Genomic DNA, 23,182 nt, shown 5'->3' with positions numbered 1-23,182 from the left:
AGCTGCATAAGGAATCCCCATTGTCTCTAAACTCACTAAGGTCAAACCCAGAAGTGGGCAGGATGGTATTGGGGTCCTGACCCAATGCCATTTCTCTGGGATTTCACCTCATGCTCTCATACCCTTACCCATTAAAATTCTAAGTTGAATCTCCATCAAACCTAAACAAGATTTCTTGCATCAGAATGGAATGAAAATTCTTAGTTCTTTGCGGCTGGTACACAACAAAACTATAGAAGGGAAAGAATTTGGACCAGCCTTGCAGCTGTTAGATGTAATGTCCATCTGGGGGTCCAATTCTGGCTTTTAGGGTGGTCTACTAAAATACAGAAGCAAGATTATTTCAGGGTTTGCACTCATTTATCAAGATAAAAGTTATCTAAACTTAGTGCATTTGTGAACACTGAGCTTCTGTCTCAATAATGATACACTTCATCTGCTTTGGGAGTTACCCGCATGCAATAATCTTGGTGCGCTGCCTGCCAAGAATATTTAAAACAGGGAACCTCCCATGGGCTTTGAAGATTGTGCTGGAAGTGGTGCTTGTATTGAGACCAATAGTTCATGGTCCCATTTTGTGTAGAAATTCCACTTGACAAATTTAACATACAAACACTTAAAACCGTAATAATATATTTTTGTTCAGATGTTAATGCTATTATTTTAAACAACTTAATACTATGCAAAAATACCGTACTTGGTAATTTACAAATCTGTGCCTGATCTTAGTCAATCATAATTTATATCCTTTTAAGTAAAGCATTATACACATTATCTTAGCTACCGAACCAGTCATAGATCTTGAAAATAAAATTTATAATGTTATGATAGTTCTTCAGTTGTACCCTTTTTGGATATACCACAATGGTTTATATTACATCCCAAATATTTGTTAAATATTTCTCTCTTGGATCTTTAATTTTCAAATTTTAAATGGAAAGTGCCTTATCATTTAAAATGTTTTGTTTTTCTCTGGCGTTTGCTTCTTTTGTCCATACCCTGAACTCTTTCAGGTCCCACATGCTGTATTCATCAGAGAAGAGTCTTATTGAAAATACAAATGAAATGCTATTGATTGAAGAACACCACAAACAATTTTCACAGCTGGATGATGAGGTACTCAAAAGTATAATGGTTAGAAATTTGCTTTTGGCTTGTGTTATAAATTTACTACTGCTAGTGATGCCAGACTACTTGATATGGCTGTGTTATACTTTTACCAATTAACTTAATATTTTAATAATTTTGATTATGTTCTTTGAACATAAGCACAAAAAGGAGGAAGCAATAAAAGTTCTGTCTTTTTCAATAGTACTATCTTTCCCTGTCTCTTTCTCTTTCATTCTGTAAATGTGTCTTTTTCCCTTTTCAGGCTCTTTCTTCTTGTGGTTGAATGCCAACAGTGCAATATGACATCCTTAAGCAGGCATCACTTACCCATCTAAGTGCCTCAAATCAAAGGTCGACAGGAGTGTATTCCGTGAATTTTCCTGTCCCAGACTTAATCAGGGCAGAGATGGAAGGCAGCAGTGTCAATGCATTCCCACCAAAGAAAATACTCCTGCTTCCTCTAAACAGAGGAGGGCATTATATGTTGCCCCCTGGTGTGGAAAGTCAGTGGTCTTGAGCACCCAGTCAAAGGCAAACTAGATGTGGGTGGCAATGCAAAAGTGCTCATTGGATGACCAAGTCTGTGCCTGAATGCGATAACGCACTATGGAGTTGGAGGAGCACAGCATGCCAGGCAGCGTCAGAGGAGCAGGAAAATTGACGTTTCAGGTAGGGACCCTTCTTCAGAAATTTCTAAAGAAGGGTCCCGACCCAAAACATTAACTTTCCTGCTCCCCTGATGCTGCCTGGTCTGCCAAGTTCCTCCAGCTCCACACTGGGTTATCCCTGAGTCCAGCATCTGTAGTTCTTGCTATCTGTATGCCTGTATGAGGTTGTTCCGTTCCGTGATGAAACGTGGCGACAACAGTTAAGGCTGAATGGCAATGTGGCATCCACATTTTCATATTTAAACTCACTCCCTCCAACCTCAGTGAAAGTTGGAATTAAGTTGGTTGGATGGGCGTTTGAGTTGAGAGTTTAAAACTTAATGCTTAAACTCTGCCTTCCCCTTCCCAACTCAACTTCCTCATCCATTTTTAGGTTAACTTTCCCCCATTGCACTACTTTTTCGGGCCAATGTTTTAGTCTGGCCTGACTTCGCTGAGAAAATTCTAATGCATTGCTGCCCTCTCTAGATTAGGGATGGCTCTGCAGAAAATTGAACAATGCACTTTATAATTGTGAAAAATCTTAGAATTCCTACATTGTGGCAGCAGGCCATTCAGCTTGTTGAGCTTCCAAAAGAGCATTCCACCCCCCCAACTCTATTCCTGTAACCCTGTCCCTGCATTTTCCATGACTAATCCAGCTAACCTGCACATCTTTGGACTGTGGGAGGAACCTGGAGCACTTGGAGGAACTCCATGCAGACATGTGAAAAGTGCACAAACTCCACACAACAGTCACCATAGGCTGGAAATGAATTCAGGCCCCTGGTGCTGTGAAGCAGCAAGGCCAACTACTGAGCCACTGATGCTGCCACTATCTTTTGATGGCTGGAAAGCAGTTTATTTGCAATTCTGTTACACAATCTATGATGATGATGATGATGATCAATGATTTTGTAACAAATGGTTTTGTTTTTCTTTATTCTTTCATGGGATGAGGGTGTCGCTAGCTAGGCAGCATTTATTGCCCATCCCTAATTGTCCAGAGGGCAGTTCAGAGTCAACCACATTGTTGTGGGTCTGGAATCACATACAGGCCAGACCAGTAAGGATGGTAGTTTCCTTCCCTAAAGACATTAGTGAACCAGATGGGTTTTTCCTGACAATCGACAATGGATTCACGGTAATCTTAGATTCTTAATTCCAGATTTTTTTTATTGAATTCAAATTCCACCATCTGCCGTGGTGGGATTAAAACCTGGGGCCCCAGAATGGTATCTGATTCTCTGGATTAACAGTCCAGCGATAATAACACCAGGCCATTGCCTTCTCAGAAGTGAATCTATTGTGGCGTTCACTGCAAGTCAGAAGTTAGATTCAGCTGCATAACTAATTTTGGTATTGGTTTTCTGCTCATTTTAACTTCTGCTTCTCTTCCCTACTCTTCAGTAACTATGACAAAGAATTAGGAAAACAATCTAGGTGCAAAGCCCCTCCCCCAACCAAAGTGCTCAGGTGATAAGAATAACCAGAATAATATGATAGCAGCTCCATAGGAAATATTGTGCAGGATCCGTGACTTTGTTGAGCCTGACAGCTTCTCTGCTTATGGGGTGATCACACTTTATTTTACCCACAGCGAGTCAGTGCATGGATTATTTTGTTAAAGGCAGCGGTTGAAGCAGAGACTGATGGATGACTATGTGAAAGATCATAAGATATATGGATGTTGGGTGACAGCAGAGCAATTCTGGATTAGTGAAAAACTGGTAGTTTTAATGAAACATGGCCTCCTCTGTCCTTTAAACTTCTTTTTTCAAAGACAAAGCATCATTTTCTTCTGTACATTTCAGAGCTACAGCTGCATGGAATTTTTGTGATAAAATTGAAAGCAACACTTCATTAATATTATCTCAACCTTGAGAAACTTCACTATCTTAAAAAGCTGCTGTTATTAGCTCTATAACATTTTTTTGTTTAGACTGCACTGAAGTCCTTGTAAGCATCATCACCTCCCTAATTCATGCTCAACTTTCCCACACCTCCGTGTTTGAACCTTTCCAAAATTATTGCCCCTCCACAGTACTGAAACAGAGTTAACCAAAGCTTCGGGGGCTTCCTCTGTGACTTTGACTATGACGCATTATCCCTCCTGATCTTCCTCAGTCTCATAGCTGCCTTTGACCACAACATGCTCTTCCAGTGGCTCATCTCCTTAGCTGCACAGCTCAGTAGGATTACATTTACTATGCTGCAATCATAACTATCTGTTTGAGGCCAGAGTACCTCCAGCAATGTCATCTTTTTGTTGATTGATCTAATGTAGCAAAGCTCTGTGGTTCCATCTTCTTAAGTATTTGCAGGCTGCCCCTTGATCATCACATCTGCAGATATGGGCATCAGGCTATATATCTGTGTTGTCAACATCCAACTGTAAATTTTCTTGACTTATTCCGTATCCCTCGGTTGTCAGAATACTTGTCCAATATCCAGACTTGAATGGGATACTGTTTCCTTCAGCTAAGCATTCATTAGACTTTAATCAACTATGCCTTCTTCATCTTGAACTTCTTCCAGTCAAACCCAAACATTCTTCCCGAACTCTGTTTCTCCACCACCACCACCCTCCCCACCCCACCCAGTCACTTTGCCACATGCTTGGCAGCTGTTCTTTGAGATTCCAAGGCTCCATATTATTCTCCCCCTTAAGAGTCACTGCCCCAAATTCACTTCTTTTCACAGATCTTTTGTCAACTCTGTTATTGTATCCTCTTTCATTTGATCAATTTTCTTTATGGTTGTTGGAAGATCTTTAGGATGTTTTATTATAGATTAAGCCAGAATATAAATCAAGAAGGAAATCTTTCCACACTCGCACACATGGAATTTGCAGAAGAAAACTGCCCATTGGTGATATCATCCTACCTGTGAATACTGAATGAATTTTAGTTAACATTATTTGTGTTCTTCAGCATATTTATTTTAGCGGAAAACATATTGTGCTCAGCAATAATGGCTGGCAGACTGTTCGGACTGAAACAGTGAATAGAAATGAAAATTACCACATGATTTGTCCAATGTTGATATTCAGATTTATCTTATCATTTATTTCTAGGAGAACATCTCTAAATAGTAGATCACCTTTTTTATGATAGGTCTACGACTGTACAGCAATTTGAAAGTATTAACCTTAAAAATTCTATTGATTGTTTCTAGTAGAAGAAATTGGTCAGCACACAGTACATATAAATTTATTATTCTTAATTACTAACACAATATTTCTGATCACTCAACATGATGAAAAATGAGAAATTGCGAAATACTCTGGGTATTTGAGGCATTGAAGCAACTGGTTAATAGTGAAAGGAAGAAAATATTAATAAATTAAGTATAACAATATTTCTTTTTGACAGTCTTTAATGCTGCCTGTTGAACTGAATATTAGCAATATGGTGGATTTAAGTTGGATTAAACGCACATTGCCACTTTCAGAAATCAAAGATCTTTTGCCTCTGACAACGGAAGATGTAATGAGTTTTGATTCACAACACATAATTACAGACAATGGTAAGTCACTTTGGCATCCAATTTGAGTCTTGTTAACACCCAGAGACTACTAGCAGTAGAGTTTACTACTCCAAGTTTACTACTCCTCCATTGTGTGGTTTTGTCAGTTTTGAAGTAGCCTATCAGTGCTTTAGCCCACATCAGATGGGAACCTAATTGATCTATATTGAGCAACATTCCAAAATGAGCCTTGGTTCCAATGCAATTTTAATATTTGTCCAAATCTTCCAATGTATGGGGAGGCCTCCAACTCAATTTACTTCACTGATGACCCTGAGAAACTCCTAACATGCACACATCTGTGGTACTTAGGTGGAAATTTAAACTATCAGAATCTGTTCATCACTGCGTCCCTGCTCAACCCAACATTAGAAGATGCATAGGCTTCAAAGTAAAGTGGTAAATGTGCAGATTAAATCGCATTCGGTGTCTGATGTTCCGTCTCTGACTCTGACTAGAAGATCTGCAAAATGTGCGTGCTGCACAACTTCAGTCCAGTGGAACTCATGATAAAGCAATCCAACCCAGGGACCACTTCAGACCCAGTGGAAAATGAAATTGAGTTATTAATGTCATTCAAATGTTTCTTTTTTTTTCATTGTAGATTTCAAAATAAAATTGATTTTGGAGTTAGAAAGATTTGAATTCGGCCAAATCGATTTTTTGTTGAATGAAGATGTTAATGACTCTGCAGTAGAGGTTAATGAGCCAGGTAATGCTGACTTGCCCTGTTTCTTAGGTAAAACTGTCAATGTTTAAGTTGAAGATATTTTAGGACCTTCAGAAAGATTGATTTGATGGAGTCTGTAAATTGCTAGGCTTTCATGGAAGATTGATTTATACTTTCATAATAAGTAAAAGAAACATTTTTTTAAAGATGGAGAATAAGGCTTTACATCTTTAGTTTTATTTAGCCTTTTTAATTTATATATTTTGGAAGCATTATTGCTAAGTCTTTCTGATAACATATCTTAGATTTTCTGTATTTGTGTCTTCAATTTAAGCCCAGATTCAACTTTGAGAACTATACACATTTGACAACTTTTCTGAATAGTGTGAAAATAAAACTTAAAATAAATATTTGTGTTAGACGCATGCTAAAATCTGACCTCCAATTCCAGTGCTGCATCCCAAAACCAGCCCAGCCTGTCTCCACTTCCCCAACCTGTTCTTCCTCTCACCCATCCCTTCCTTCCACCTCAAGCCGCACCTCCATTTCCTACCTACAACCTCATCCCACCTCCTTGACCTGTCCGTCTTCCCTGGACTGACCTATCCCCTCCCTACCTCCCCATCTATACTCTCCTCTCTACCTATCTTCTTTTCTCTCCATCTTCGGTCTGCCTCTCCCTCTCTCCCTATTTATTCCAGTTCCCTCTCCCCATCCCCCTCTCTGATGAAGGGTCTAGGCCCGAAACATCAGCTTTTGTGCTCCTGAGATGCTGCTGGGCCTGCTGTGTTCATCCAGCTCCACACTTTGTTATCTTGGATTCTCCAGCATCTGCAGTTCCCATTATCACTGTTAAATACAGAGATGCTAGTGTGAATATTATGAATAGGTCCTGTATCAGAGGTGTGTTTTAGGTACTATACAAATTCTGTTTTGTTTCTTTTTAACTGACAAAGTGGTGTTTTTGGATTATGAGATTATAACTTGAGCTGTACGTTTAAAATCCTTTGCAATTGTATTATAAGTGGGTAGTTTGCATCATTCTATCTTAGTTTCTTCTGTAATATCTTCTGTTTTATTAGTAGAGCAAGGTCTGCGGCATTACATGCTTACATTTCAACGAGAGACCACTTTTTTAAAACCAAAGCAGATCAGAATATGTTCAATTCGCCCAGATTCCTTACGGGGCACTGTGGACTTGTTAGGCCAAAGGGCCTATTTTCACACTGTAGGGAATCTAATCTAAGCTAATCTTACGGGGATCTGACTTATCCAGGAATGATATTAGCTGGACTCAGAACATCAACATCCTGGAGTTAGCATTAACCAGAGACTCAACTAGACTCATCACATAAACACTGGCTACAAGAGCAGGTCAGAGGCTTGGAATACTGTACGAGTGACATACTTTCTGACTCCCCAAAGCTTATCCACCATCTACAAGGCACAAGTCAGGAGTGTGATGGAATACTTGCAACTCACCTGGATGAGTGCAGCTCCAACAACACTCTAGAAGCTTGACACCATCCAGATCAAAGCAGCCCACTTGATTGGCACCACATCCACAAGCATCCACTCCGTCCACCACCACTGCAGAGTAGCAGCAGTGTGTACTATCTACAGGATGCACTGCAGAAATTCGCCAAAGATGCTCAGACAGCATCTTCCACATCTATGACCATTTCCATTTCGAAGGACAAGCGCAGCAGATAAATGGGAACACCGCCACCTTCAAGTGCCCCTCCAAACCACTCATCATCCTGACTTGGAAATATGTTACCATTCCTTCATCATCATTGGGCCAAAATCCTGGAATTCCCTCCCTAAGGGCATTGTGGGTTAACCCATAGCAGGTGGACTGCAGCAGTTCAAGAAGGCAGCTCACCACCATCTTCTTCTCAAGGGCAATGAGGGATGGGCTATAAATGCTGGCCAACCAGTGACTCCCAGATCCCACAAATGAATAATTAAAAAAACGCTTGCCTTTGTTTAATGTAAGAGCATCCCATGCTTTTTACACCATAGGGAAATACCCATTGCCAAGAGGAGTCTTTTAGTTTCCCTTTTGACTTGGAATAGGGAAGTCTTGTAACTAAACTGCCTTCAAACAGTTGAAAGCGTTTTTTTGTTGAACAACCAGAAAATTGAAGAAGAAGGAAGCAAACAAACAGAGCTGCATTGACTGCTGAAAACAAACATGGACTGCTTGCACTTTTGAGCAACAACAAATTCGCAGTCAACGAATGATCACATCATATAACTCACATCTATTGAAATTGGGAATCTGTTAAGCCTTATCTGCCTTGTTGTATCTGATGGCACACTGCCCTACAACGTTGAAGATGATATTCTTTCTACCCAGTGTCCCCATCACCTTCTTTGGAAGACTACTGCTGTTCGACCAGCTCTTCAGCATCCATTACATCACTTCTTTGCCTCCTCCAGTTGTGTAGGACACAGCATGTAACACTTATGCAGCACAGTTTGTTTGGACTGTTATGCCTCCTTGGACCGCTTCAAGCATTGGAACCTTATCTCAGGAGTTTTATTGTCTGCTTCACCATGGACCGCAGGTGGATTACATAACAGAATCGTCAGACATAGTTTCAGAGGTTAGCCCTTGTCTCCAATAACCATCTTGTGAGGCATTTGGCCCTTGAAACAAAGCAGAAACCCCATGAACGTTTCTAAGGATTTAGTTATTATGGCAGCTCCCATGGTACCTTGTACCTACTGCTGAAATGTGGTACTGATGATACTGACATGACGCTTTCAAAACAATTTGTGTACAGTTTATAGTGGTCTGCATTGGGGAGGCCAGCTATTTAACAAAACCTACTGCTGGCCTGCAACACTGACTTTGTCGCAGGAAAATAAGATAAAGTGGTGTTTTCTGATACAAATTGCATCGGTAACAATGTTGATGTGTCAGTGGTTTGAGGATTAAAGGATCCCACGTAAGTCCCTCCTAGATCTTTGGAAGTAGCCAGCTGCATGAAAATTTAGCACAATTGTCATCTTGTTGGCCACGAGGATAAGATGGCTACCCTCCTGTTTAGGTCGCAAATCCTACACCAGCAGACGACATAGTTGAGCGATAATGTCCCTGGATGTCCTCAGTCTGTGGCCACAATGTGTCCCGCTCAGCTTATCTGGAATAAACCACAATGCGATGATCAACTCTGGTAACTCCAGGAACTCTTTCGCATCCTGAAGATACTTTCAGCAGCGACTTCTTCACATAGAGCTGTTCAGCAGCTGCTAGAGGTTGCTACTGGCCCTGGGCTCGCTGGTGCATCCGTTCTCAGTATCTCTGCACCTTTGTTGCACAGCAGTCATCGTGATGAAGACCCGTTCTGTGTCTGGATCCACTGATTCTAATGAATCTTTCCAGGAAGTATCAGAAACAGATCAGATTCTTAGTAATGTGAGCACTTGACATTTGCATCACACACAATTGACAGTTTAGCATAGTCCTTGATGCAATGGGACATGGAAGATTTGAATAAGGACAGTCATCTGCACAGAACTTTGACATAATGGACTTTATGACCAGCATAAGTAGCACAAAGATACTGTGTAAATTATTGAAACCTTTGTCTCCCACCCCCCACCATTTACATCACTCAAGCAAGGTAGTTCAAAATGAGAGAAAATCAGCTCCCTTCCTTCATGCAGCTAATGAGATCTTTGATTCTCATTGTGGATTGTGTTCTGTATCCGTGGAGGAACTGAGTTAATAATTCAAATGTGGTGTGCCTTTTTCAGAAATTGACTTCAGACATTAATTCTGTTCCTATCTCTGTGCTGAGTTTCCCCAACACTTTGTGTTTTTATTTCAGATTTCCAGCACCCACTGTAATTGCTTTTATTTGTATCCACATTGTTGGGAATTATGGTTACAAATGCCTTTAATCTGTCTCTGTGTTACTACCTTATTAATGAAGTTGCCCCTTGAAGAGCGTCAAATTGCCCACAAGAAAAGCCTGCCTGCTCAGTGAAAAAACAGATGATTATTCTGCTCGCTCTGGGTCTGTCTGCAGTAATTTTCCAGCTCCATGGTGCATTTGTGATTGGGATGAGCGTAGGAGGCACTACAGGTTGCACTTGCAGATTAATCTAGGGAACCCTACCTGACCTTTATATTTCTTTCTTCCTTAAACTCCTCGTTGACCTCAAGAGTTCTGAGCTGCCACACATTCCCTCCTATTTCATTTAAGTCTTCATTTCCCCACCCTGCCAAAATTACCTTGTCAGCCCTGGCCCTACAGCTTACCCATGCCAGGCATCATGATGCATTGTTGCCCCATCAAAGCCAGGGTGCTGGAGATAATCATTTAGCAATCCCTTTCACCCATAGTAACCTGTGTCCTATGATACACTATTATTGTCCATCCTTACTTGTTGAGATTCCCATTGTCTCATTTATTGGCCCCCATAAATCCCAGCATGCTGTTTCTAATCCCTACAATTGACTTTCCCCCAACCTTCCTATCACAGCGATGGCCCCTGACTTTCACTAAGAGATGCCCAGGACAGACCATTGGCACCACCCCTCTGCTGACTGACTTTAAAGGATAGTCCCAACTGATGACTCACCTGACTCCTGACTGAACTCCATGTGACTCCCTGACTGCTTTATTGCGAATTCTTGGACTGGTTGTACTGGACCTGTAGGACCTGACTCTGGCCACATCCTTGACCACAGTGATGTGGAACCCCGACCCTGACTGCCCCAAGATGCTAACTAACATTGTCAAAGTCCCTGGATTGAGATCAGACACTGTCCTATCTGACTGTGGTTATACACACTGACTGACAGATTGTTGACTGAGGATTCCTCCCTTAAGAATTTGAGATATCACCATTTGGCTGGACCACATGCAGTAGAGTTTGCTGTGCAAATTGCTGGTACGTGCTGTAGGGATGACATTGAAGTAGCATGTTGCTTTAGACCAACATGTACCTCCAACTTAACTGATCATTGCTGACACCAGTTACAAGCTGCTTGGCATTGTGCCTGCGAATATTGTGTGCCTTTTTGTGCTTAATGAGGTGGTTTAATGTAAAAAAAGGCAAGGCAAGGAAAGGCCAGGCAGAGATGCAGTGAGCATTCAAGTAGCTTTAAAGTGAGTGAGCAATAAAACAGCAGGTAAAGAGCTGGAGAAAAATCTGAAATGGATGCCTGGCCTTGACCACAGTTAGAAAATTTCAATCCCTGAGATACACTTTTTTAGAATTTATTCTAATTTAGAAATTCATTTAGGAGTATTGGCCTGGAAAAAGGTTTGAAGTCCCTGAAAGTGAAAGTAAGTTTAGATTTCTAACAAACCGTGCAGATTAGTTTGACTCCCACAATGATCAGAAACTAATTGAAACAATGTAAGTTATTTAGAATGAGTTTTAGATTGATTTTAAGATCATTATTGTTTGCTATTTAGCTCTTTGAAGGTGATAAATTGAAATATGTAGAAGTGTCAATAGTTGGATAACATTTATTTAATTTTTTAATGAAAATAAAATCAGTAAGGTTTAATGGATTGCTTATTGACTTGTAGATGTTTACAGCGCAGAAGAGGCCATTTGGTTCATACTGATTAGCAAAGATCTAACTAGACTAAGCCCATTTTCTAACTTTTGGCCCGCAGACCTGGATGCTACGGCAACATTTGTGAATACCTAAATAAAGTTGCACTTTCTGTTTTCCCACTCTAAGTAGCCTTCATGGGGACTAGAAAGAAAAAAGAACCCTTCTGCTCTCACCACCTCAGTCTCCATGATCCATCCAAGCCAATCTATGCCCTACAGCCAATAGCCAGGGCCCCTCAGACCAACCATGCTTCTGATATGCCCATGTCAACTTTATGGGTATGTCCCCATACTACACTTTCCTCCGACACCTACTCGCTTGTAACTTGTTTTTATTTATTCATGGGTTTGGCCTTTGCTATTCAGGCCAATCTTTAATGCACTGGAGAAGGTGGTTGTAATCTGACTTTTTCAATTGTTGCAGTGGCTTAGGGTGTAGGGACTCCTGAAGTGCAGCTTGGAAGAGAGTTCCAGCTGTTTGACCAATCAACTATGGAAGATCAGTGATATAATTTCGAGTCAGGATAGTGCGTGGTTTGCGGAGAACTTGCACGTGATGATGTTTCTGCCCATCCGCTGCGTTTGCCCTTCAACGCAGTAGAGGTCACTGATATGGAAGTTGCTGTAAGAGGAGTCTTGATGAGTTCCTACAGTGCATCTTATAAATAGTAACACATGGTTGCCTGTGTGTGTTGATGGTGAATGGAGTGAATATTCAAGAAGGTGGATGGGCTGCCAATTAAGCTGGCTGCTTTGCTCTGAACAGTGTCAAGAGTATAGAGCAACACTTAACCAGGCCAGTGGAGAGTATCCCATCGCATTCCTGACATGATAATCAAGTGTGGAGCTGGATGAACACAGCAGGCCAAGCAGCATCTTAGGAGCACAAAAGCTGATGTTTCAGGCCTAGACCCTTCATCAGAAAAGGGGGATGGGGAGAGGGTTCTGAAATAAATAGGGAGACAGAGGGAGGTGGACCGAAGATGGATAGAGCAGAAGATAGGTGGAGAGTAAACATGGGAAGGTAGGGAGGGGATAGGTCAGTCCGGGAGGACGGACAGGCCAAGGGGGCGGTATGAGGTTAGTAGGTAGGAAATGGAGGTGCAGCTTGAGGTGGGAGGAGGAGTAAGGTGAGCGGAAGAACGGGTTAGGGAGGTGGGGAGGAGCTGGGCTGGTTTTGGGATGCAGTGGAGGGAGTGGAGATTTTGAAGCTTGTGAAATCCACATTGATACCATTGGGCTGCAGGGTTCCCAAGCGGAATATGAGTTGCTGTTCCTGCAACCTTCAGGTGGCATCATTATGGCACTGCAGGAAGCCCAGCATGGACATGTCGTCTGAGGAATGGGAGGGGGAGTTAAAATGGTTCATGACTGGGAGGTGCAGTTGTTTATTGCGAACCGAGCGGAGGTGTTCTGCAAAGCGGTCCCCAAGCCTCCGCTTGGTTTCCCCAATGTAGTGGAAGCCACAACGGGTACAGCGGAAGCAGTATACCACATTGGCAGATGTGCATGTGAACACCTGTTTGATGTGGAAAGTCATCCTGGGGCCTGGGATGGGAGTGAGGGAGAAGGTGTCGGGGCAGGTGTAGCACTTCCTGCGGTTGCAGAGGCAAGTGCCGGGTGTGGTGGGGTTGGAGGGGAGTGTGGAGCGGACAAGAGAATCCCGGAGAGAGTGGTCACTCCGGAAGGCAGACAGGGGTGGGGATGGAAAAATATCTTTGGTGGTGGGGTCGGATTGTAGATGGCGGAAGTGTCGGAGGATGATGCATTGTATCCGGAGATTGGTGGGGTGGGACTTTTATTTCTGTTCTAATCTTTTCTCTTGTTCATCATCATTACTTTTATTGTCACTCCCTTCTGAAGAAGAGTCATTGGACCTGAAATGTTAATTCTGCTCTCTCTCCACATGCGCTGCCAGACTTGCTAAGTTTTTCCAGCAATTTCTGTTTTTGTTTATGATTTCCAGCAATCACAATGTTTTGGTTTTTTGACTAGTTGATATGGTCTTATTGAGAATTAGGTAGAAAACAGATAATAAGAGTAAACATGTCATTCTCACATTGGCAGTCTGTGACTAGTGGGGTACCACAAAGGTCTGTAGTTGGGTATCAGCTGCTTACAATATATATCAATGATTTGGACATGAGGACCAAATGTAATATTTCCAAATTTTGTGGATGATACAAAGCTAAGCGGGAATGTGTATTGTGAGGAAATTGTAAGAGGCTTCAGGAAGACTTGGATGGGCTTAGCAGGTGGGCAAAAACATGGATGGAATATAATGTGGAAAAATGTGACGTTATCTACTTGCATTCATGCAAAGTATTTCTTAAGTTGTAAGCGGTTGGAAAGTGTAGATGCACAAAGAGACAGGTGCCCTTGTCAATAAGTCACTGAAGGCTAATATTCAGATGCAGGAAACTATTAGGAAGGCTAATGGAATGTTAGCCTTAATCACAACATACAGGAGTAGTGAAGTCTTGCATCACTTGTATAGAAGCTTGGTTAGAAAGTACTTGGAATAGTGTGTGCAGTTTTCGCCTCCTTAGCTCAGGAATAGTATTATTGATGTAGAGGAAGGGCAATGAATTTTCAGCAGATTTATTCTTGGAATGGCAGGACTGTCCTATGAAGAGAAAATAGACAAACTGACAAACTCTGTGTTCTCCAGAGTTTTGAAGAATGGACATTGATGTCATTGAAAACTATAAAATATTTAAAAGGGATAAGGTAGATGCAGATAAGTTGCTTCCCCTGGTTGGGGAATCTAGTATCAGGGGACACAATTGAAAAATAAGAGGGATGCATTTAGGACCGAAATGACAAGAATTTGTTTTTACTCAGAGGGTTCTGAATCTTTGGAATTCTTTACCCCGGAAGGCTGTAGCTGCTGAGATTTTTGAGTATTGGACGAGGTAGTCTTCTTCTTTTTGACACATCTCTTCCAAGTATTCAAAGACAACCGAAAACCTGGGTCAGGAGATGCCTATTACATGAACAACACCAGGAAGATATGACAGACCCCAACACACTTACCACACATCTTACATCAGGAACACATCTGAACTGACCACAAGACTCTTATGACCACTGGGCATCGGAGTTGCACACAAACCCAGATCAATCCTACGCCAACTGCTAACCCGAACCAAAGACCCACTACCCACTATGGACAGGACCAATGTCATATACAAGATTCACTGCAAAAACTGCGAAAAACACTACTTCAGACAAACAGGAAGGAAATTAGCCACAAGAGTACAGGAACATCAACTGGCAACAAAAGGACACGACCAATACTCACTCATCTCCATCCACATGGATAATGAAAACCACCAATTCAATTGGGACAACACCAGGATCCTGGGACAGGAGAAGCAGAGACAAGCACGGGAATTCCTGGAAGCCTAGTTCGCCACTAAGAAAGCCATCAATAAACACATAGATCTAGACCCCATATACACTCCATTGTGAAGGAAAACTGGAAGTGAGGTAACACAGCTCAACAGACACCAGAGTTGAAACAACTGGCAGGAAAACACAACAGCGCTTCATTGGAGGCTGCACTGATGATGTTACCCAGCAGGGTAATGAAATGTCTACGGAACAATGAACCAGCTCGGTGAGTCAACCAACCACAAAATAAAAAGTCAATCCATTTATCCTAAAAAGCAACCTTATGAACACTCAAATCTCCATGGAAGTTCGCCCAGTTTCCATTTTAAAGCCTTTCTTCAGATGACATGGTTGCACTTGGTTTCTTGTAAGAAAACATCTGTTTCACTCAGTGCTTTTCCTCAGTCAATTCCTAAGACCTTTAAGCAAAATGCTAATACAGCTTACATTTCTTACTTGGATTCCTTAAAGTCTCCTTCACAGCCTTCTGTTTCTGCAGGTTCCATTTGCCTTCTAACTCCAGAATGTATTTTTATTTTAAATTTGAGTTTGTGAAACTTCAGAGATTAATCTTTGTTTTGCACAATACCTGTAGTGCTCCTTATAACAGATAACGAAGTGTGAAGCTGGGTGAACACAGCAGGCCAAGCAGCATCTTAGGACCACAAAAGCTGATGTTTCAGGCCTAGACCCTTCAACAGTCAGTTATCTTACAGTAGTTTATCTGTAATTTGATAATGAACAGATCCAGACCTTTAACTTTAATATTTTATTTAGTTTGTTTTTAAACTTCACCATGGTATTCAAATTGCAGGTATGTTGCTTCAATGCTCAATGCGAACTAGCCTGGAGACGGGCAAGAGTTAGTTAACAGTAGAAGTGTATCAGAGATAATGGGAACTGCAGATGCTGGAGAATCTGAGATAACAAGTTGTGGATCTGGATGAACACAGCAGGCCAAGCAGCATCGGAGGAGCAGGAAAGCTGACATTTCAGGCCTAGACTCTTCATTAGAACTGCAGATGCTGGAGAATCCGAGATAACAAGGTGTGGAGCCGGATGAACATGGCAGGCCAAGTAGCTTCTTAGGAGCAGGAAAGCTGACGTTTTGGGCCTAGACCTTCCATCAGAAATGCCCATTTCTAATGAAGGATCTAGGCCCGAAACGTCAGTTTTCCTGCTCCCAAGACACTGTTTGGCCTACTGTGTTCATCCAGCTCCACACCTTGTTATCACAGTTGAAGTGTGTTTGCATAGTGATGTTGGATAGCGACAGCTCCACTTTTTGTAGTAATGGTCTCCTCTGTAGTCTGAACTACCATTGCTCATGGTGCAGGCTTATACACTAATAACTGAGAACTGGGTGCAGTACCAAAATACTTAGAGATAACAAGGTGTAGAGCTGGATGAACACAGCAGGCCAAGCAGCATCAGAGGAGCAGGAAAACTGATGTTTCGGGTCTGGACCATTTTTCTGAAGAAGGGTCCAGACCCGAAACGTCAGCTTTCTTACTCCTCTGATGCTGCTCGGCCTGCTGAGTTCATCCAGCTCTACACCTTGTTATATCAGATTCTCCAGCATGGGCAATTCCCACTATCACCAAAGTACTCTGCTAGCTTGTAAGATAATACCTTAGCTTGACCCATCAATTTCAAGAGTTGAATAAGGAAGCAACAATATCAGTTTTATTGACAAAAAATTGTAATACTGTTTAAATTTCAAGTAAATGACTGAATTAACATTAATTATATTTTCAGTTTGTTGTGATTTTTTCAAAAATATGGAAGTAGAAACTCCATTGACTCCTCCATATTCATCGGATTGTATGGAAATAAGTTTATCAACCAAAGAACTCCATACAGAGGAACTTTCTCCACTGAAGTTAAAGTAGGTATAAAGTACTCTTCATCTGCTAATCCCAAATAATTTTCTGAACCAGCACTTTTTTGTATACACATGTTCTGTTCAAAAAATTTCTTTTATGTTGACCATACATCTACAGATTCACTTTGAGCTTCATCTCAGCTTAAGTTCTCATTAACCTGACTTTTGCTTGAGGGAGTGACAGCCCAAATAAGCTGTGGAAGTCCCTAGGGCCACATTCTACTATTTAACATAAACATACCAATCATACAGCAAGGCTTGGAAGTGATCTCGTGTCACAGTGGTTGTGTCCTCCTTCTAAGCCAGAAAATCCAGGTTCAAGTCCCACCTGCCCTGAGGTGTGCCATAGCATTTCTGAGCAGATCAATTAAAATAACTGCAACTGGGATTGGTAATCAATAATGTAGATTATCAGACTATGTAACGGGGAGACTCCATATACGCGCCTGCCTTCTACCACTTGCTACTATAGATTGTGTCTGAGTCGTGGGACAATTTCATGGTAGTGATTGACAGAAGTTTAAGACCTGCTTCCTTAAACATATATGTTCACCGTCTCACAACACTAAGTAAACGGGTTGTGTTTTGTTACTTTCGTTTGGAAGCTGATCCATGAGAGCACATTGTCACTAATAGCTTTTTGCAACCATTATGTCTCAGGGCTGTCACTTGTCCTTCATCACAGAAATGTTACATTGTACTGCCTCTACACTATGAGTCACATGCTGTTAAAGAGCACTTTAACATTCCCATTCCCTCTTGTCCAGGTTTGTCCCATGGTTTATTTCATTGTTGTTGATGGTTTGGAATGAATCTCTGGCTGTCTAACTCAAGGTGATATATGAGGGCTAAGTTTTCACTTTAGGCTTGGGACTCTGATTCCCTATTGCACTGGCAACCAAAACCCAACACAGTTTTAAACCATCAAGCCAATTAATGACCGTAGTTCATGTTTGTCATGTAGTTAAAGATTTGCAAGTAGGCTCTAAAGTCCCCAACCCTGAGAAATTGGCAGCTTCACTGTCAAAGGTGGGAGTTACCAGTGTAGAATGGAGAGAGTGGGCACCCTGTGAAGAAGTTTTAACAAATTCAAAACTTATACTGGCCACAGCTGCCATTGCAAATTGTGGGTCAGTCTACCTTTGTTTTAATTTAAAAATGCAACCTGAAGTGCCTGTTTCAGAGAATGATTATGTTCAACCATCCTGAACAGTTGTGTTTGATTAATCAATTTGCATGAAGTCTCATTTAAGATGCTGACCTGAAAAGTAACTTTTAGTAGTGTGCTTTGAATCAAAATCAAATTTAGTGATTTACCTATTCATTACTGAAACTAGCGCCTGTGAATTTTTCTGAACTGTAATCAAATAAGGATATTACCAATACCCTGTAGAGCAGGACTTCAAAATCACAACATTCTGATATGGAAGGAGAATTCATTCAAATGCTAGAAAGAACAACACATCAATAGCAATTACTCAAAGAAACCCATTTATGGTGTCACTGTTTTCGCTATCCTGGATGGACTATCATCTGTTGGGAGTGATATTGCATCCTCATGATAACAAAATGTGGAGCTGGATGAACACAGCAGGCCAAGCAGCATCTTAGGAGCACAAAAGCTGACGTTTTGGGCCTAGACCCTTCCTAATGATTGTACTTCATTCTTGTTAGAACTTGCCTGGCTACATGCCTCTTTGTTAAGGGTTTGTGGGCCTTCAATATGACTGTCTGTAGTGTCAGTGATATCTAGTTTATTTATTCTTGCTAAGGTGATGCACAGCTCTGAAATGCTAAATGTTCAAAAGATTCAACTCACTTCAAAGAAAAACAGGCAGGTTCTGTGAAAGGTATAAAATCCATTCTGCCAGTTCATTACCCAAGCAAATAAAGTGAAAATCTAACCATGTTTTGTCACCTTTATGCTGTTGAGGATCTTGACACATTCTCCTCCAGTGAAAGATGAAATTTATCACTTGTTGTGAATCTGGATGTGCGCAGTGAGAGGTATTGAAGTTAGCAAATGAAGGGAGTTTTTAATGCAGCCAGATGACTTTCCAAATCTTACTGCCCGAATGACATGATGCACCTAGCCTATTTTTTTTTGTGGAGGATGAACTGCAGTCAGGAAATGCATGTTTTTTACTTGTGGATAATTCTACATTGAGAGGTTTTCTAAGAAAAAAAGCTTCCTATCAAATACATTAATAGTTAATTGTGGAGTTTGCTGACAACTGGTGTGATCAGACTTGTAATCATTTTTGCAGTATTATTTGGTATAATTCATAGAACATATACCAGAGGAATAGGCCCTTCGGCCCGCCATGTCTGTGCCGACATGATACCATTCTAAAATAATTACATCTCTCGGCATGTCTGTATCCCTGTATTCTGTGCCTGTTCATGTGCCTATCTAAATGCCCCTTAAACTTTGCTCATGAAATCTAGTATTACCAGCATGATCCAGGAACCTACGACCCTCTGTGTGTAAAAAAAAAATTCTTCACATATCTCCATTAAACTTTCCCCCTGACACCTTAAACCTATGCTCCCTAGAACTCTACATTTCCACCCTGGGAAAAAGACTATGATATCTACCCTATCCATGCCTCTGATGATTTTCTATATTTCTATCAGATCACCCCTAAGCATCTGACGCTCTAGGGAAAAAAAAACAAAGTTTGTCCGACCTCTCCTTATAGCTAATACACTCCAATCCAGGCAACATCTTGGCAAAACTCATTTGTACTCTCTCCAAAGCCTCCACATCCTTCCGACAATTTGGTAACTAGAACTACACATAATATTTCAAATATAACCTCACTAATGTCTAATACACATGCAACATGACTTGCCATCTTTTATATTCAGTACTGATGAAGGCAAGCATGCCATATGCCATCTTTGCCACCATAACCACTTGTGTTGCCACTTTCAGGGAGATATGGACTTGGACGCCTAGATCCCTCTATATATCAATCCTCATAAGGGTCTGCTATTTACTGTATACTTTCTTCCTGCATTTGACCTCCCAAATGCATCACCCCACACTTGACTGGATTAAACTCCTTCTGCTGTTTCTCTGCCCAACCTTCCAATGGATCTGTACCCTACTGTATTCTTTAATAACCTTCATCACTATCCACATCTACCAACTTTTGTGTCATCTGCAAATTTCCTAATCAAAGCACCTACATTTTAATTCAAATCATTTATATATATTACAAACAACAGATGTTGCAGCACTGATCCTTGTAGAACACCATTAGTCACACACCTCCAGTCAGAACAACACCCAGTTTTCTATGACCAAACCAATATTGTATCCAACTTACCAACTCACCATGGATCCCATGCAACCTAATCTTCTGGACCAGCCTACCGTAAAGGACCGGGTCAAATGTGTTGATAAAATCCATGTAGACAACATCCGTGGTGTATCCTCATCAACCATCTTCACTTCTTCCTCCAAAAACGCAGTCAAATCTGTGAGACAAGACTTTCCAGGAATAGTATCTGTAATAAGTCCATTCTTCTCTAAATGCAAGTTAAATAACATTCAAGAACTATCAACACAGTGCCTAGACAAAAGCATGCTAATTTTTTTCTCATTCTTTTCAGTACGGTTCTATCTAGTACAGCCAAAGATTTTCTGGAATTTCGGATATGGCAGTCAGAAAGTTTCTACAGATCTGTTTCATCCCTGAGATTGGGAGGTAAAGTTTAAAAGTTAATATTTATTAGTGCATTGTTGTATGATGCATTAAAATTCAAATTTGAGACAACTTGCAATTTTTAAGGTACGTAATTTAGATACACAAACAAGAACAAAAGCGAGCTCAAATGATTATAGCACCTTTAAATAGAATAACATCTTCAGGTACTTAAGAGGTGTGAGGCACATTGTTAGTTTCAACATGCAAATTTAAGGAAATTCAATTTTCTGAAATTGAAAAACAAAAAAAAACCCCAAAAAATCCAATTTGACTGAAACCAGTAGTTGCATTCTTTTATGAAATACTTTATCATTGCTTCTTTTTCCTCATAAATGTGATACCCATGATTCTTTTGTTCTTGTAGAACCTCAAATACAGGAAAATGCTTTCCATCATAAGCCAGTCTCTGAGCTGATTAAACTGCTAAATGTCTCTCCTGAGGATCTAATGAGCTCCCCAGTAAAAAGTTTATGGAGAGAATATATGAATGTAACTGCAGTTCTGACAGACATAGTGGAACAACCGCACTCAGACCATGATGAAGTAAAAGAAATGCCGACTGCAAAATTGGAAGAATTTTCACCAATCCCCATGGTTCAGCTCGAGCGTATGTTAACTGATTGTATTCATTAGATCTCTAGAAATATACATATTCACTTTGGTGAAGCATGAAAGAATTGCGGCAATGAAGCATTATAGACTTCTCTTATGTGTCAAGTACATTTTACTGGATTTGTCATTGCTTGGATTTATTGAATCCAGTAACTTTACACATTCAATTATACTACTATGGTTTCTACATCTAAAGAGAAATATGTTTTACTGTGTATTGTTGTTGTATAAAATGACCCTTAAACATAAGTAGTGTCTCTTCTGCTAGGTGAGCAAGACCCACACTTGAGGAATCAAATACTCCACCGGCCATATTAAAATAGTTGTAATGGTGTTTTTTAACGTGGAAACTATATTCAGTATGGAAAGGGGTTGTAAGCTTTTCGTTGCTTTGAAGAATATATATTGATCAGGTGGACTGGGTGGATCATGTGTTTTCATTATTTACATTGTGAGTAAATGTGATCAAGCTTGAAATGTTAACAACACATATATGCAACTGTTGGAACATTAGCATAAAATGGACCCTTCAGTGATGGTGTAAATGCAGACTCAAACTTGAAGTTAAGGACTGATCATGAATTACCACCGTCTCAGGCCAGGTAGAGTCTTAACTCTATAGTTAAATTGCATGGATTCAGAACTGATGAGAAATCAAAACTACGCTGCCCAAATGCTAAACTTGTAGCCCAAATGTACCTAAAGCAACACTACGATATTCAAGAATCGTAGAATCCCAACAGCACGGAAACAAGCAATTCAGTCTATCAAGTCCACACCAACCTCCAAAGAGCATCCCACCCAGACCCAGACCCACCTCCTCTACACTATCCCATCGCTACATTTTCAATGGCTAACCCACCTACACATCCAAAGACACTATGGACAACTTAACATGGCCAATCCACCTAACCTGCACATCTTTGGACTGTGAGAGAGATCCGGAACACCAGAAGGAAGCCCACAAAGAGAGGGCATGAATGTGCAAACTCCACACAAACAGTTACCTGAAGGTGGAATTGAACCCTTGTGCTATGAGGCAGCAGTGCTGACCTCTGAGCCACCATGCCAGCCAATCTCATTGAGTTATTAGATTCCCTACAATGTGGAAACAGGCCCTTCTGCCCAACAAGTCCACACCACCCCTTGAAGCATCCCACCCAAACCCATCCCCGTATAACCCACACACCCCTGAACACTACAGGCAATTTAGCATGGCCAATCCACCTAACCTGCACATCTTTGGACTGTGGGAGGAAACCAGAGCACCCAGAGGAAACCCACGCAGACACAGGGAGAAGGTGCAAACTCCACACAGACAGTCGCCCAAGGTGGGAATTGAACCCGGGTCCCTGGTGCTGTGAGGCTGCAGTGCTAACCACTGAGCTACCGTGTTATCCAATACCGCGTGACATCAGTGCATTGTTAAAGGACTCGAACATCTTATAGTAAGGTTAAATTGTAATTTTAGATGCATTACATTTTAAATTGAACTGTTAAATTTAAAAGCTGCGGTAGTAACAGATATCTCCCACTTTGTTCCACAGAATGTGCAGATAATAATGCATTGATTAATGCAAGTAAAGTTTCTATTGAAACATACCCTGAAAACAAAGAGGCAACATATTCCAATGCACATGAAAGCATAAGTATGGGATATAAAACATTAACTTTACAGTCTCAAAATCTACCAACCATTTCCCACAAGACCTCCATTGATTCTGTAGATGGCTACAACATCATGATGAAAGCATACCAAGAAGACAGTGATCCTCTCAACAACTTCATTATGCTTCGGTCCAAGCAGGTTTCAGCACCTGGCAGTCAGACAAAAAGTGACAATGAAAATCTGACGTATCCTGGTAATTTTGTCTGTGGTTTTCTTCCATTTTAATAAATACGTTGTTAATTCCACATTTTGAGCTCTGAAGTCAAAATATAGTGAATAGTATTGCATTGATTTTATATAGTATCTTCCCATATTTGAAAGATTATGTTGAATTTAATTGTTATTTGGAATAATTGCCAC

General features: G+C 40.9%; 1 protein-coding gene across 1 annotated transcript in view; it reads left to right on the top strand.

Moving 5' to 3' along the window:
* LOC125450706 (protein shortage in chiasmata 1 ortholog-like) overlaps positions 1 to 23,182 on the top strand; it is a 41,058-nt gene that overhangs the window by 11,209 nt on the left and 6,667 nt on the right. Inside the window, exons 3-8 of the mRNA XM_048526770.2 lie at positions 1,014 to 1,116; positions 5,132 to 5,285; positions 5,890 to 5,997; positions 16,699 to 16,828; positions 20,447 to 20,541; positions 22,701 to 23,015. Of these exons, the coding sequence (XP_048382727.2) occupies positions 1,014 to 1,116; positions 5,132 to 5,285; positions 5,890 to 5,997; positions 16,699 to 16,828; positions 20,447 to 20,541; positions 22,701 to 23,015 (905 nt within the window). The remainder of the gene's footprint in view (positions 1 to 1,013; positions 1,117 to 5,131; positions 5,286 to 5,889; positions 5,998 to 16,698; positions 16,829 to 20,446; positions 20,542 to 22,700; positions 23,016 to 23,182) is intronic.

The sequence above is a fragment of the Stegostoma tigrinum genome, chromosome 3 (genome assembly GCF_030684315.1).
Source record: "Stegostoma tigrinum isolate sSteTig4 chromosome 3, sSteTig4.hap1, whole genome shotgun sequence".
NCBI lineage: Eukaryota > Metazoa > Chordata > Chondrichthyes > Orectolobiformes > Stegostomatidae > Stegostoma > Stegostoma tigrinum.
This window is presented reverse-complemented; position numbering and strand designations above follow the sequence as displayed.